The 12048-nt window shown below is 42.0% G+C and overlaps 1 protein-coding gene across 1 annotated transcript in view; it reads right to left on the minus strand.

Moving 5' to 3' along the window:
- The window catches only part of PDE8B (phosphodiesterase 8B), a 46912-nt gene that overhangs the window by 4210 nt on the left and 30654 nt on the right, over positions 1–12048 (minus strand). The window contains exons 11-18 of the mRNA XM_074813165.1: positions 9385–9462; positions 8415–8491; positions 6999–7163; positions 6156–6201; positions 5588–5723; positions 3569–3767; positions 2368–2585; positions 1236–1371 (exon numbers count right to left, since the gene is read on the minus strand). Of these exons, the coding sequence (XP_074669266.1) occupies positions 1236–1371; positions 2368–2585; positions 3569–3767; positions 5588–5723; positions 6156–6201; positions 6999–7163; positions 8415–8491; positions 9385–9462 (1055 nt within the window). The remainder of the gene's footprint in view (positions 1–1235; positions 1372–2367; positions 2586–3568; positions 3768–5587; positions 5724–6155; positions 6202–6998; positions 7164–8414; positions 8492–9384; positions 9463–12048) is intronic.

Here is a 12048-nt window from a genome sequence, read left to right on the forward strand (position 1 = left end):
TGGGTAATTCCATGCTGCCCACCGATGTGAACCTTCCTTTCCTCTGGACCTCAGTTTAAAATGGGATCCCCACTGTCCTCGCTTAGCCCATATCAGGAGGGCAAAGCCATGAAACACAGCACCAGGTGATGTACTGGGGGTGCAGTGCAGAAACAGCGATAGGGGCCCCCAGCAGTGCCCAAACCACGTCCCCCTGTGCTGTGGGACTTCTGACACTGAAGATGATCAGGCTAATTCAGACCCAGGGCCACATCCAGTGAGCCCTCCAGAGCTTGGAAGTGCTGAGGAGTACAGTGCTAAGCGTCCAGAGAGTCAGTGAAGTTCAGCAGCATTTGTGATTTCCAGATCAAACTGTTGGGAGAACGAAGCTCAGTGGTCCCTAGATGTAAGTCAGTTCAACTAACATAATGCTGTCCCTAAAGTCATAAAACCCACTGGTCCTGACGGGTTTCTGCACCCATGACTGTCTGCAGTGCAAAAAGTCCAGTTATGAAAAACTGACAAGCTACTTTTATTTAGTTTTAGTGTCACTGACCTTCAATTTGGTCTTATTTTTTTCAATGTTTCTAACAAAGCTTTATTTTCACTAAGCTGTGATAAGATGGTCTTTGCTTAGGTGAGCAACACTGCCCTGGAGAACCTCGAGAGGCAACAAGAGAAGGGAAAGAGGGGCCTGGGCTGAGAAACTTGGAGACATCTTATGAAATACACCCTGCTGGTGATGGAGCATTAGGGCGTACAACTGGTAGGAATAAAGGCTCGGACATCTCTTGGTGCAATCAGGAGTGGGGATGGGGTGGAGAGGTCTCAGAAATCAATGGAGATACTCCTCATGGCTTGAAAGCTCCAGATTACATAGACACAAAACCATCAGGGCAGGTTCCTCAGTTACAACCTCAGGCTTAGGCAAATCCCACTGTTTGGAGGCAGGACCATAGGTACAAGTGCTGACCTGGTTCCATGCACAGAATTTTGCACATACAAAAGCACCCACATGCATGTTTTCTGAACACAAGATGGCTTTGAAGGCAAGGCTTATGAAGTGTTTAAATGAGCTAAGGTCAGAGCCAAACATAGAAACCAAGAAAATAAAAGCATTCTTCCACTCTGAGGTGTGAGTTCACAAATCCAATTGTGTCTTTTGACCGCAGTGCAAATTGCTATAATGTGAATGAAATTGTCTTGGGAGAACTTCACTGAAATGCCTGAAGGCGTAAAGTGATGCAAGTACTTACATGTGAGCTGGTCTCCTCAGATGCCATTGGCTTGTTGATGCTGTTCACAAATTTGTTGACGTGCTCAAAATGCTTCGTCATCTCTGTTGCCAAAACCATATCAATAATGGCCTGGCGCAATGTCCGGTAGTGATTTCTAGGAAAGAAGAATAGTTCCTGCTCACAACCTGCCAGACAGAGCTTTGTCCTTTCCTCATCCCTGCCCAGACAGTGATGCAAAACACTGCTTGGGGGGTCATCCAAATGAACTGGCATCTTCAGAGTTCTGTATGGTCTAGGGTTGGAGAAATGGACTAGATCATACCTTTCCAGGTTCCTCCAGCTCTGAATTCCTGTATTGCCTTTTTTCTCTTACTTTTACCTGATGAAAACCAATCCCCTGAAGTTGATAAAAATTTACAATTCAATTTCATAATGCTATAACACTAAGACAGCTTCTCCAGGAATGACACAAACACATTGCCATCTCACTGTATGTTAGCTTGGAACTTAAATCTCAAGTTTTTCAAAAACCAACAGTGTTATGGGGGGTAGACCAATTCATTACCTTTTTGGAGTCAGGCCCTTTCCCTTTCAGATCCCTTTCTCTCCCACCCTGTCCTTGCAAAAACTAGGCTGATGCAGCGTGAACTGCCAGGCTATGTGCATGTCAGGTAGCAGGGTGCCTCCAACTCTCCTAGAGCTTCAGCTCCTCCACCACCACCCCTTTCTGTCCCATGTGAATGCAGCAGTGCCAGCAGCATGGGGCCATGTGCAAACACAGCATGCAGCATCTGGCTGTTTGAGTGGAAACACATGGCCCAAAAAAGTAACTTCCAGGCTCCTGCAATGAAAAGGCAGTAGATCAAGGTGCAGCCTGGAGGCTGCCAACTGGATCCTGCCAATGTAATCCATAAAAGGTTAATCGAACATCTCTATAAGCTTCAAGAAACTACAAATTGGAGGACAGGGTGGGAAAATTAAAACCTTTTAAAAAATCATGTCTAAATAGGATTCTGAAATGGATTAAATATTAATGTCTCTATTTAAACAATATTTTCTGGTTTAGAAGGTAGGCTCTCAATCTGCCTCAAACTAAAATTGCCAAACAAGCAATCCACATATGCACATTCCCCTTCTCTAGCAGACTCACCTATCAATATTCTTGAAAATGTTGCATTTGCTGTCTTTAGTTGTAAGTTGAAATGCCAGTGCTGTGTGATGACTCTCTAATACAGCTGTATCATTGTAAAGGACAGCTAATTCACTGCCTGCATTGCACAAGAAAGAGTTGGTCCGTCCAGGGTGGTCTACATCATGAATGGTGGCAGCTATTAATGCAGCCACCTCATCTAAATGGTCAAGACTTCCCTACAGGCAGAGACAGAAATTACAATGTTGCACAGAAATTACAGTAAATAATTTCTGATCATTTCCAGGTACCCACAAATACACAGCTACCCACAAATACACAAGTGTACACTTGAGTGCAGGGATCCTACCTCCTTGCAATCATTTTCCACTCACTGCACCTGCAGGTTACCTACTCCAAAACTCCCCCTCCCAGCTGTCTCAAATCCTCTTTCCTTAATGAAGCTTTTTGCTGTGCTGTCACCCAAGCAATATCTTCGCATCAAATCCTCTAATGGTGGATGGATCCTCTAGTGGCGTCCTTCCACTCTGTGTGCTTGCCTGAATAACTTGATACTGACTCTGCTCCTACACAGCTTACACAGCTTGTTTGTTTTAGAATAGGATAGGGCAGGATATTTCAGTTGGAAGGGACCTACAATGATCATCTAGTCCAACTGCCTGACCAACTCAAGGCTGATCAAAAGTTAAAGCATATCATTAAGGGCATTGTCCAAATGCCTCTTAAACATGGACAGGCTTGGGGCATCGACCACCTCTCTAGGAAGCTGGTTTCCGTGTTTGACCACCCTCTTGGTAAAGAAATGTGTCCTAATGTCCAGTCTAAACCTCCCCTGGCACAGCTTTGAACCCTTCCCACACTTCCTGTCACTGGATCTTGGAGAAGAGATCAGCACCTCCTTCTCCAAAGCTTTTGCAAGCTTTATTAAGAGCTGTTACTAACAGGTAGTTACCAAGAGACAGAAAAGAGCCAGGTTTCTCCCCCACTATTATTGTTACTTAGAAATGTAAATTCCTTAGTCATATAAACAGACTTTAGAGAAACTATGGGGGCCTGTGGACATCACAGGAAGACTTCAAGGGCAGAGAGACTTTATGAAGCCAGTACCATTATTTAAGTAAACATCTGACTTTTAAATGACACATAAAAAGGCAAACACACCAAAATCCTAGCCCAAAGCACACCTAGGTGATAGTTATACCTTAACTCTCTCCTTCCCGAGAAAGAAGGCTGTAGCATGCAGGACATCTGCTGCATGCGTGGAGTTGTGGTACGAGTTGGAAGAGTGGTAGTTGGCTTCAATCACCTGCAGCCACGCTCGCAATGTTGCTTCTGAACAGTTTAAAAACTCAGAGACACCAAACCGGGCAAAAATTTTTAAGCCCAAATACACTAATGGCCTGAAAAACAATAGAAGAGAAAAGCACCACTGTAAAATAGGAACTTCTGGGATTCTAAAGAGTGATAGTTTTGACAAAGAAACCAACAAAACCTTCAAAATAAAAGGAGGGGGGAGATATTAAATATTTAAAAATTATAACTTCTCAAAAGCCTGGCCAAGGTTACAAATAATTACATCTACCATCCTTTCAGACATTATTTTAGTATGTTTTGTAGAAATGGTGCAGTTCCACTAGAGTTTCACCAATTCTTGTGACTTCAGAAAAAATTCTTAAAAGCTCAGGTCTTTCGTGGTTTTAGTATCTGTCAATCAATCAAAATACATTTTTTTCCCTGAGAAGAAAAAGCAGATTTTGAACAAGACATGGGCACATCCCAAAGACTAAAAAGCCCCAAGACAAAAAAAGGTCAAATGTTTACTGTTTCAAATAATCCTGTGACTTCACAGGGTCCAGATTTCTACTTCCTGTCTGAAGTTGGCAATATGCCAAATATATTGATGCTTCTCAGAGCAGCTGTTAGCATCAGGTTATTTCATGTCAACTCTTCTAGCTTTAGGAGGACTGGATCACTTCCTAGAGTTGAGGCAGGAGTCTGATGTCAGTAGCCCCCCCACCCCGCCTTGAATTCCACATGCTAACAGGCGGTGGATAAGTGTGTGTGTCTGTGTCTGTGTGCATGTGTGTCTGTGTGCATGTGTGCATGCGTGTGTGGGTGTGGGTGTGTGTTTAGGGAGTTAATGTCTAAAACTGAACTTCTGAACTCTCAAGCAGAAGCCTGTCACTTTCTTGCTTCAAATGGTATGGGCTGGACTAAACAGAGGTGTCACATCCTGAATCCCACCAGCACTGATCTCCTAGCTGAAGTTTGAGGTCTGGTGAATGTAATGCTGGGGAGGACACCAAGGGGTCTCTGTGTGAAATAGTAAATAGAGTAAAATCTCTGATCTTGTTGGTTCTTAAATCCAAATCTACTCTGGGTTGTCATTTACTCTGTGTTGCCTGTGACAGAGTCGTATCTATCAGTCACATTTTTCAATTGTGCAAGATGATCTACAAGGCTCCTAAGCCGAAAAAGGCATCACCAAAAGCCAACATTTACAAATGAAAACCAGACAAATGCAAATTTTGAAAATGGCCATTTTCTTCAAACAGAGTGCAAAGGACCTGGTAGTCTCTTCAATTCTTTTCATCTTGGAGTGAAAAATCACTTTTCTCTGTGGATGACATGTTTATTTTTGTGGTCTCCATGGCCTCAAAACTACTGGCATTTTCTTTCATTGTAAGCTTAAAAATCTTGGGCTCTTGATCCTATCACTGATTTATCCTCCATCCCAGTTTTTTAGCCCTATAATCAAAAACCACAGTTGCCTCAGAACTTCCTAAATCATATGGTGATTTAGGTGAGGGAGGGGAGAGGCTTGCTTTTTCCAGCATGACCATTTGCACATCAGCAGGAAAAAGGGGCCTCTGTGGGACATCCATCATGTAACAACACCAGACTGTGCCAGTATCACCTGGACAGAGTGTATGGGAGTCAAGCAAGGTAAGGTTGAACAGGAAACAATCTTGGAGGACTGCAGACACTGTCAGGGAAGACAGCAGTCTGCATAGGACTCTCCATGGCCTGTGCATGCATCTTGACCATGGTGCATGCCTGGCTTGTTAAATGGGACAAGTGGTATCAAACACACACACATGAAAAGAAAGACAGCTCTCACATTTACTGTGTCTTGCTTCAGTTTTCCCAGAGCAAAGCACCTTCTGCTACAGCTCCCCAACAGCCCTTTTGCAGGCACCCAGAGAAAGAAGTCCAGTACCTTTTATTTGTAACAGCCTCCAACTCAAAAATATTGAAGTCCCAGCTTTCCTCATTTTCCAGGAGCTGTGCAATACAGGGTGGAACATCATTGGTGGTGTTTGGCACTGAAAGGTGACTGTGGTTCAGGTTCATGTCTGTTGAAATGGAATTTAGGAATTGCAACATTTCTGGATTATTTTTTTCCCCCACGTGCAGAATACAACTTAGAAAACAATTCTTTTTCAAGAAAAACAACTTTTCCTTACATGAAAAAGTCTGTAAAAGCCGATAATATATATGGTTTATATTATTACAGATGATTTGGACATAAACCAAAAAGATCAGTGAACATTTCTTTGAGTGATAATTTAGTTTTTCCTAATCTGATTTTCTATATTTTGAAATTAATTATTTAATTATTTGAACATGCTTTAACTCCAAAATGGAGGCAGTCTAGCATTTGTTCTGCAGTCACTTAGACAACCATTCCCAGACATACATCCCACCGCAAATTAGCTCAGAGCTCTGTCACTAGCATCTACAAAACAAGCCACATGTGCAAAGAGAAGTTTAAAATGGTGGCTTACTCTTAGAAAACACATACTCGTTTCCTGACAATCTTCTCAAGCCATCCTGAAAAAAGCAAGTTTATCATAAGCTTTAGGCAGAGTAACCATTCATCATTAATTGCAAAAACACTACATGCACTTTCTCTTTAGGTACTATTCCTGGGTACTAAAAGAACTGCTTCTATTGTAGCACTATAAGCACCATCTTTGTTTTAAGGTCTTTCAAAACAGACATGAAAGGATCCAAGGAACACTAGTATGGCATCTCCAGAATGGATATTATTAACCACATGATGTATTGCCCTCCTTGACACTTTCATTGGCACCTGCAGGATTTCACCATTCAAATTAACAACTATTATTTATTTTTAATTTTCTTTATATTATTTTGACAAGGATTATCTCAGTTTACATTAAAAAATGAGGTAATCAATGATGAAATCTAGACGGTCTGTCTCTGGCAAACAATGTTGCTGCTGTTACAGGACCAAGTCAGAATCTGACTAAAGTAACGTCGCTATTACACTGGACCAGCTGTAGAGCAATCCCTCTAACCCCATCTAAATTTCTAGAGTTTCTAAAAAGCACCTCCTTGAGACAAATCAGATTGGATGACACAGGTTCTAGTGGCAACCATGTTCATTTATATATGAGGATGAATACACCCAGTGGACTGAGATGTGGCCATATCTTACTACATCTTGGTGTCTACTGTTGGTAGAGAAGCCAAAATACTTAAGTGAAATGCTGATGAATTATGAGTTCTGATCCCATTGCTTGTGAAATTTTAGCACAGCAGAGCACTGAACTGTGATGTAAGACACTGGTACTAGTAATTTCATCTTTAATAATTTTACTCACAGTCATCAGACCTCCAACAAGATCACTTGTATGAGGATCTTCATCTTTGGTACCTAGCTGAGGGGAGTAAAGTTCTGTTGTCCGCAGGATTTCCAGAACTCTGTCCAAGGCCTCTGCTACTGTGATGGGGCTGTTTTCCTGGGCAGCATTAATTATGTTAATAACCTGAAAGCAGATTAAGGAGGCAGGCAAGGAAGAATGAATAGCACTTTTGCCTTTTCCTATTACAAAATCTTTATTCTTGGCTTGATTATGCTGCTTCCCATTTAGCAAATACTATGTAATTTCCCCACAACCCTTGAAGTACACTTCTGAAAATGTAAATTTGTGCTCAGATTCCCTGGTGTCCATCTGCTATTTATAACTGGCAAACTCCTTGGAAGTGAAAGCAGAAGTGTGTGAAATATCTATAACAGTTGCAGGTGGGTAGACGAACAGCTGGCCATGTCCCAGTCCTTCAGCATGGCCAGGGCTGCTCAGAAGCAATCATTCAGTCCCTAGAGGAAAAAAACCAGACAAACGAACTCCTGGATGTGACTCAGATATTCTGATATTGGATATAAAGCCTTAGTTTTCTCAATGTGAAAACAAAGGGCAGAGGGTAGAAACAGCTGGCTGTGGTTGAGGATGAAGAAGATGATTCTTCTTTGCATCCCACCTTGTGTCTCAGCTGCTAACTGGGAACTCAGCAATGACAGAGAAGCACCAAGGATTGCTCCTGGCACTGCCAGGACTGAGAGGGAAAAAGCCCCAGTGCTGTCTTCTCCAGCAACCAGAAGATGCAGAGGGGGCACTACAGGCCTCCCTGTGGGTAAACTTGGAGAGAAGGAAAAGGACCGGAGTCAGCTGCTCTAACAGGCATAGTGATGCTGGGAAGTAAGAGCCTGATGACAGAAAGAGAAGATGTGGAGAGAAGAAACAATGGTTTGAGGGTGGGAGATGGCAGGCACCCTGGTTTGAGGGAAAAGTGACTGTGCAGCTGGTTTGCGACAACAGAGTTTGTATAACGTGGATAGACTGCAGGAAACCGGGGGGACAGAATATGCTGCAGGTTCTCCCTCCTCTGCATGCTATCTTATAAATATCAATGGTAAAAGCAAAGGTGAGACTGGAAGCACATGTACTCCTACACATGCATGGCCCAACAGAGCAGGATGCCCTTCCTGCCACAAATAGTGCATCTAGCAAGGACACCCTTTTCCCCTTTTTAATATTCATTCTCTTGACTAGGATTTGTAATGAGATGATGAGATGATGTGATGCAGAAAGCGGTAAGAAAAAAACCCAGATCATTTAAATTATCCTGTAAATACAAGGTGCAGGAAACCCTTGGCTGTTCTGCCACAAACTGCATACTTCCCTATGAGAATAACTCCAAACTCTGAGTCTGCGGACAAGGCAGTGCTCAGGACTCACCTTTGTGATAGGAGCTTCTATTGTCATTGAGTGGATCCTTGCCATAGAAGAGTACCGTCGGGTCTGTAAACTGGGAGCTGTCATTAAAGAGAGCACCATTTACATGCCACAAAGTGTAAATCAGATGACAGCGTTTAAAGAGCACAGAAGGCTGTCACTGGGGAACAGCACGACAGAGTCCAGCTCATCTCCCATTTTTCCTGTATATCCCCTCCTGCAAGTTCTCGCTTCACTCTCTTATTTCTTGCACTGTTGTCTACCTTCTTTGATGCCACCCCTCAACTTCTGCTCAGTTTCTCTGTCCATCCATCACTTCAGCTATACTGAAATGCAGCTGAATTTGAGCAATATTATACTTCATGCCCAGTACCTGCCACTCTCCCTTTATTTGCAATGAATCTGTCAGACACAGTCCTCCTGTGAGAGTATGTGTGTGTATGTCCCTCATCTCAGTGATACGACTGTTCTAATGAAACCTGTTCCTGCTCCCCATAAGCTGTGTTTCTCTCATTACCTACAAGGTCAGGAAGAAATCTCTGCCACCACTGTCCCAGCCCCAGTAAGCAGTCACAAATGGGATCAGGAGCAGAAGTACTGCTCCCAAGTAACCAGCAGCAATAGACCCCTTCATGACCCACACTAATGAAACCAAAATACTGGTTTGGGAGCACAAGCTGCAGATTTCTAACAGAGCTGGAACTAACACTTCACCATGCAATCTTTTAGCAGGCTGCCCCCATCCCACGGCACAGCCACTTCTCTCTGTGAAGGCACTGCACACTGCCATGCATCGTATGGTGGTGCTGGGGCACTGTTTCGCAAATCAGAATAAAGAAATTTTACAGCAGTTATAAAAAGATGGAGTAATCTCTGTTTAATCTGTTGTGAACCTGTCTTTCATTCTGCATTTTTATTGCCTAGGGCAAGTCTGTTCTTTATTTATAACATTCTTGACAGTTTACGTTCTTACCATCACTACTTTGAGATGTTATTGACTTAACATCAGTTGAGTCTTTCCTTCTGTTCTTGCATTTTAAAGAATGGGGTTCTGTAAATACAAAACAAAAACTAAAAATGCATCAAGTAAGGCCTCTACAGAGTTGACTTAATCTAAAATTCAGAGCATTTAATTAAATGATCTTAACAATACTACGTAAGTGGGGGAAATATTGTAATCTCTGCACATCAGAACAAGGGACTCAGTGTCTATCCATTTACAGCAACTTGTCTAAAGTCATCTGGAAAGCTGTTTTGGAATGAAGTCAAGATGCCTGATAGAACAGGGCAGTTGCTTCACCTAAATTTAGCTGCCTAAAAGCAGCAGTCTTTCAGGCTCTCTTTGTCTAAGACACCTGCTTTAGGAGAGGTGTCTCAGGCTGGTGGGTTGAATCCCTCCTGCAACTCCCTTTTGCTGTTCCCTGAGCACTGAACAAGTCTGAGTTTAACTGCCTAGAAATTTAGCTGTGAGAAAAATCCCATCTCAGTCTACACTCTTCCAGCCCAAGAACAATTCAGACTCAGACAGCTTTTGCTTTTAATCACAATAATTGATTGTACCCTGTGTTTAAGAAACATCCAACATACTGAGAATGATTATAAACAATCAATTCAGTTGCTGTGAAAATTAACCATACACCAAGCTGTCATTCTTGAAACTGTCATTTACTAAAGCAAGAGAAATTATCACATCCAAACAAATGCAATAGCTGGATGAAATGCCTGGAAAGAGCCTTAAAAAAAAAAAAAAGAAAACAAAAAAAAGAAAAAAAAGTTTGGTAAAATTTCATTTTCCTCCAAAACATTACAGTCTGCACTCTCCCTTATGTTTAAAAACAGCAACTGCGCATCTATGCACCTCTTTGCAAGAGTCTCTATAGTACCTATTCCCAGAGTATCTGAAATGCCACTCAAAGATCAGAGACCCAAGCATGCTTTCAAAAGGAGATAACCACCATGTGAAAATCAGAAATATCATAAAATTGATATTCCCAACATAAGGACGGCTTTGCATAACAGCGTTACAAGACAATATATATGCAGCCTGTCTTTAGCAAAAAAAAAATGTTAGTATACAATTATTCAGGATTAAATACATATCCATCTTAAAAATTACTGAAATAAAGTTTCTGTCTAGTTCTTTTCTTTACCCCATATTTACAAGACAGCTTGAGTCTCTTTATTTTGTTGTAGTCCAGACTGGAGAAACTGAAAACCTTTTCCTCCGTCAACAGTAAAGATTGGGGAATAACTAATGCACGATAAATTATTTTTATTTATTTGTTAGGACTCCTGTTTCAAACTCCTTTTCGGCATTAACATTTGGAGGAGTTTAACATAAGGCGCTTGAGTGGGAGCAAACATTTACACACACACATTGCTGTGAGTGGCAGTAGCAGACAAGATAACTGTCCTTGTGTTAAATACCAACTAGCAAGTTGGGAACTTTGCTGGTGCCACCTAGAGAGTCACAGGTGCATAAAAGCTACTTTGTGCCATGCTACAACTTCAGCTGAAAATTTTTAAATGACTAAACAAAAACTTTTCCTTCATCTGAGGAGTGGAATGTCTCCCCATCCATATGTGTTACAAATCACACCATCACAAACAGCAAGATACACACGGAATATTTTTCTACACTCATCACATACTGGTATATGCCCATGGGAATTTATTCTTGGAGCACAACCATGGACTGCAGGGAAGGATAACCTACATCACATACATGTGACTCTCAGACTGCCTGCTTTCACTGCACCACAGTCATCAACACGTCTTCCTGGGATGTGATTTCCCAGTTTTGCTGAAATTTGTGATAATAATGAGCAAACCTAAATGCCCCATATAATCTGTAAAACACATTAGTAAGCTAGTAACTATTGTTAACTAGCAACAAGCGTTCTTCAGCGTAATTCACAGACGTTCTCACCTTCCCCTCTTCGCAGGAAAGAAACAGTGAGAAAGAAAAACTACATTTATTACGTAGACACAGGAGCAAACAGCTTAACACATGATGGATCAGTTCTGATGGCAGTAATGGGAATGAGAGCAGCAAATTGCATATATTAATTCTTCTCTTCCCTGCCCATTATCATCTGACATCAGAAAACTCTCCAATGCTTGTACATATTCTTACACTTCTTGAAAAAGTAGGGGATATCAAGCAGTCACTTCCCATGTTCTTGGTACATTATATCCTCCTCCCATGTGAGAATCAGAAGCTGCCTGACATTGCACTGCAATGCTGTCCAGTGTTTCATAACAGGAAGGGCCTCATTTGCCAGAAGGTAACAGGGCATGAGAACCTGTTCCCTCAGAGTAAGACAGCAGTGCTGCATCTGGATCAGATCACTAGAATCACAAGTTTAAATTGGCCTTTAGTGCCTCAAGGAAAATGGTTATTCCAAACGTTACACAATACTGGAAGAAGAGATTAGCCATTTATACTCCACACCTTTACTCAAAAGCTATCTGCAGAAGTTACTGAGAGCCTGAATGTGCAGTCTGCAAGTAAGCAAACCTGCCCAAAACATAGGGCAAGGAAGGGTTGTGCAGACACACTGCAACAACTCAGTGCTGACTGGACATGACTAGGTCTAGCCTGGACACTACAGACAACTATCTTAGTCCTGTTCCG

This window comes from Strix aluco, chromosome Z (genome assembly GCF_031877795.1).
Source record: "Strix aluco isolate bStrAlu1 chromosome Z, bStrAlu1.hap1, whole genome shotgun sequence".
NCBI lineage: Eukaryota > Metazoa > Chordata > Aves > Strigiformes > Strigidae > Strix > Strix aluco.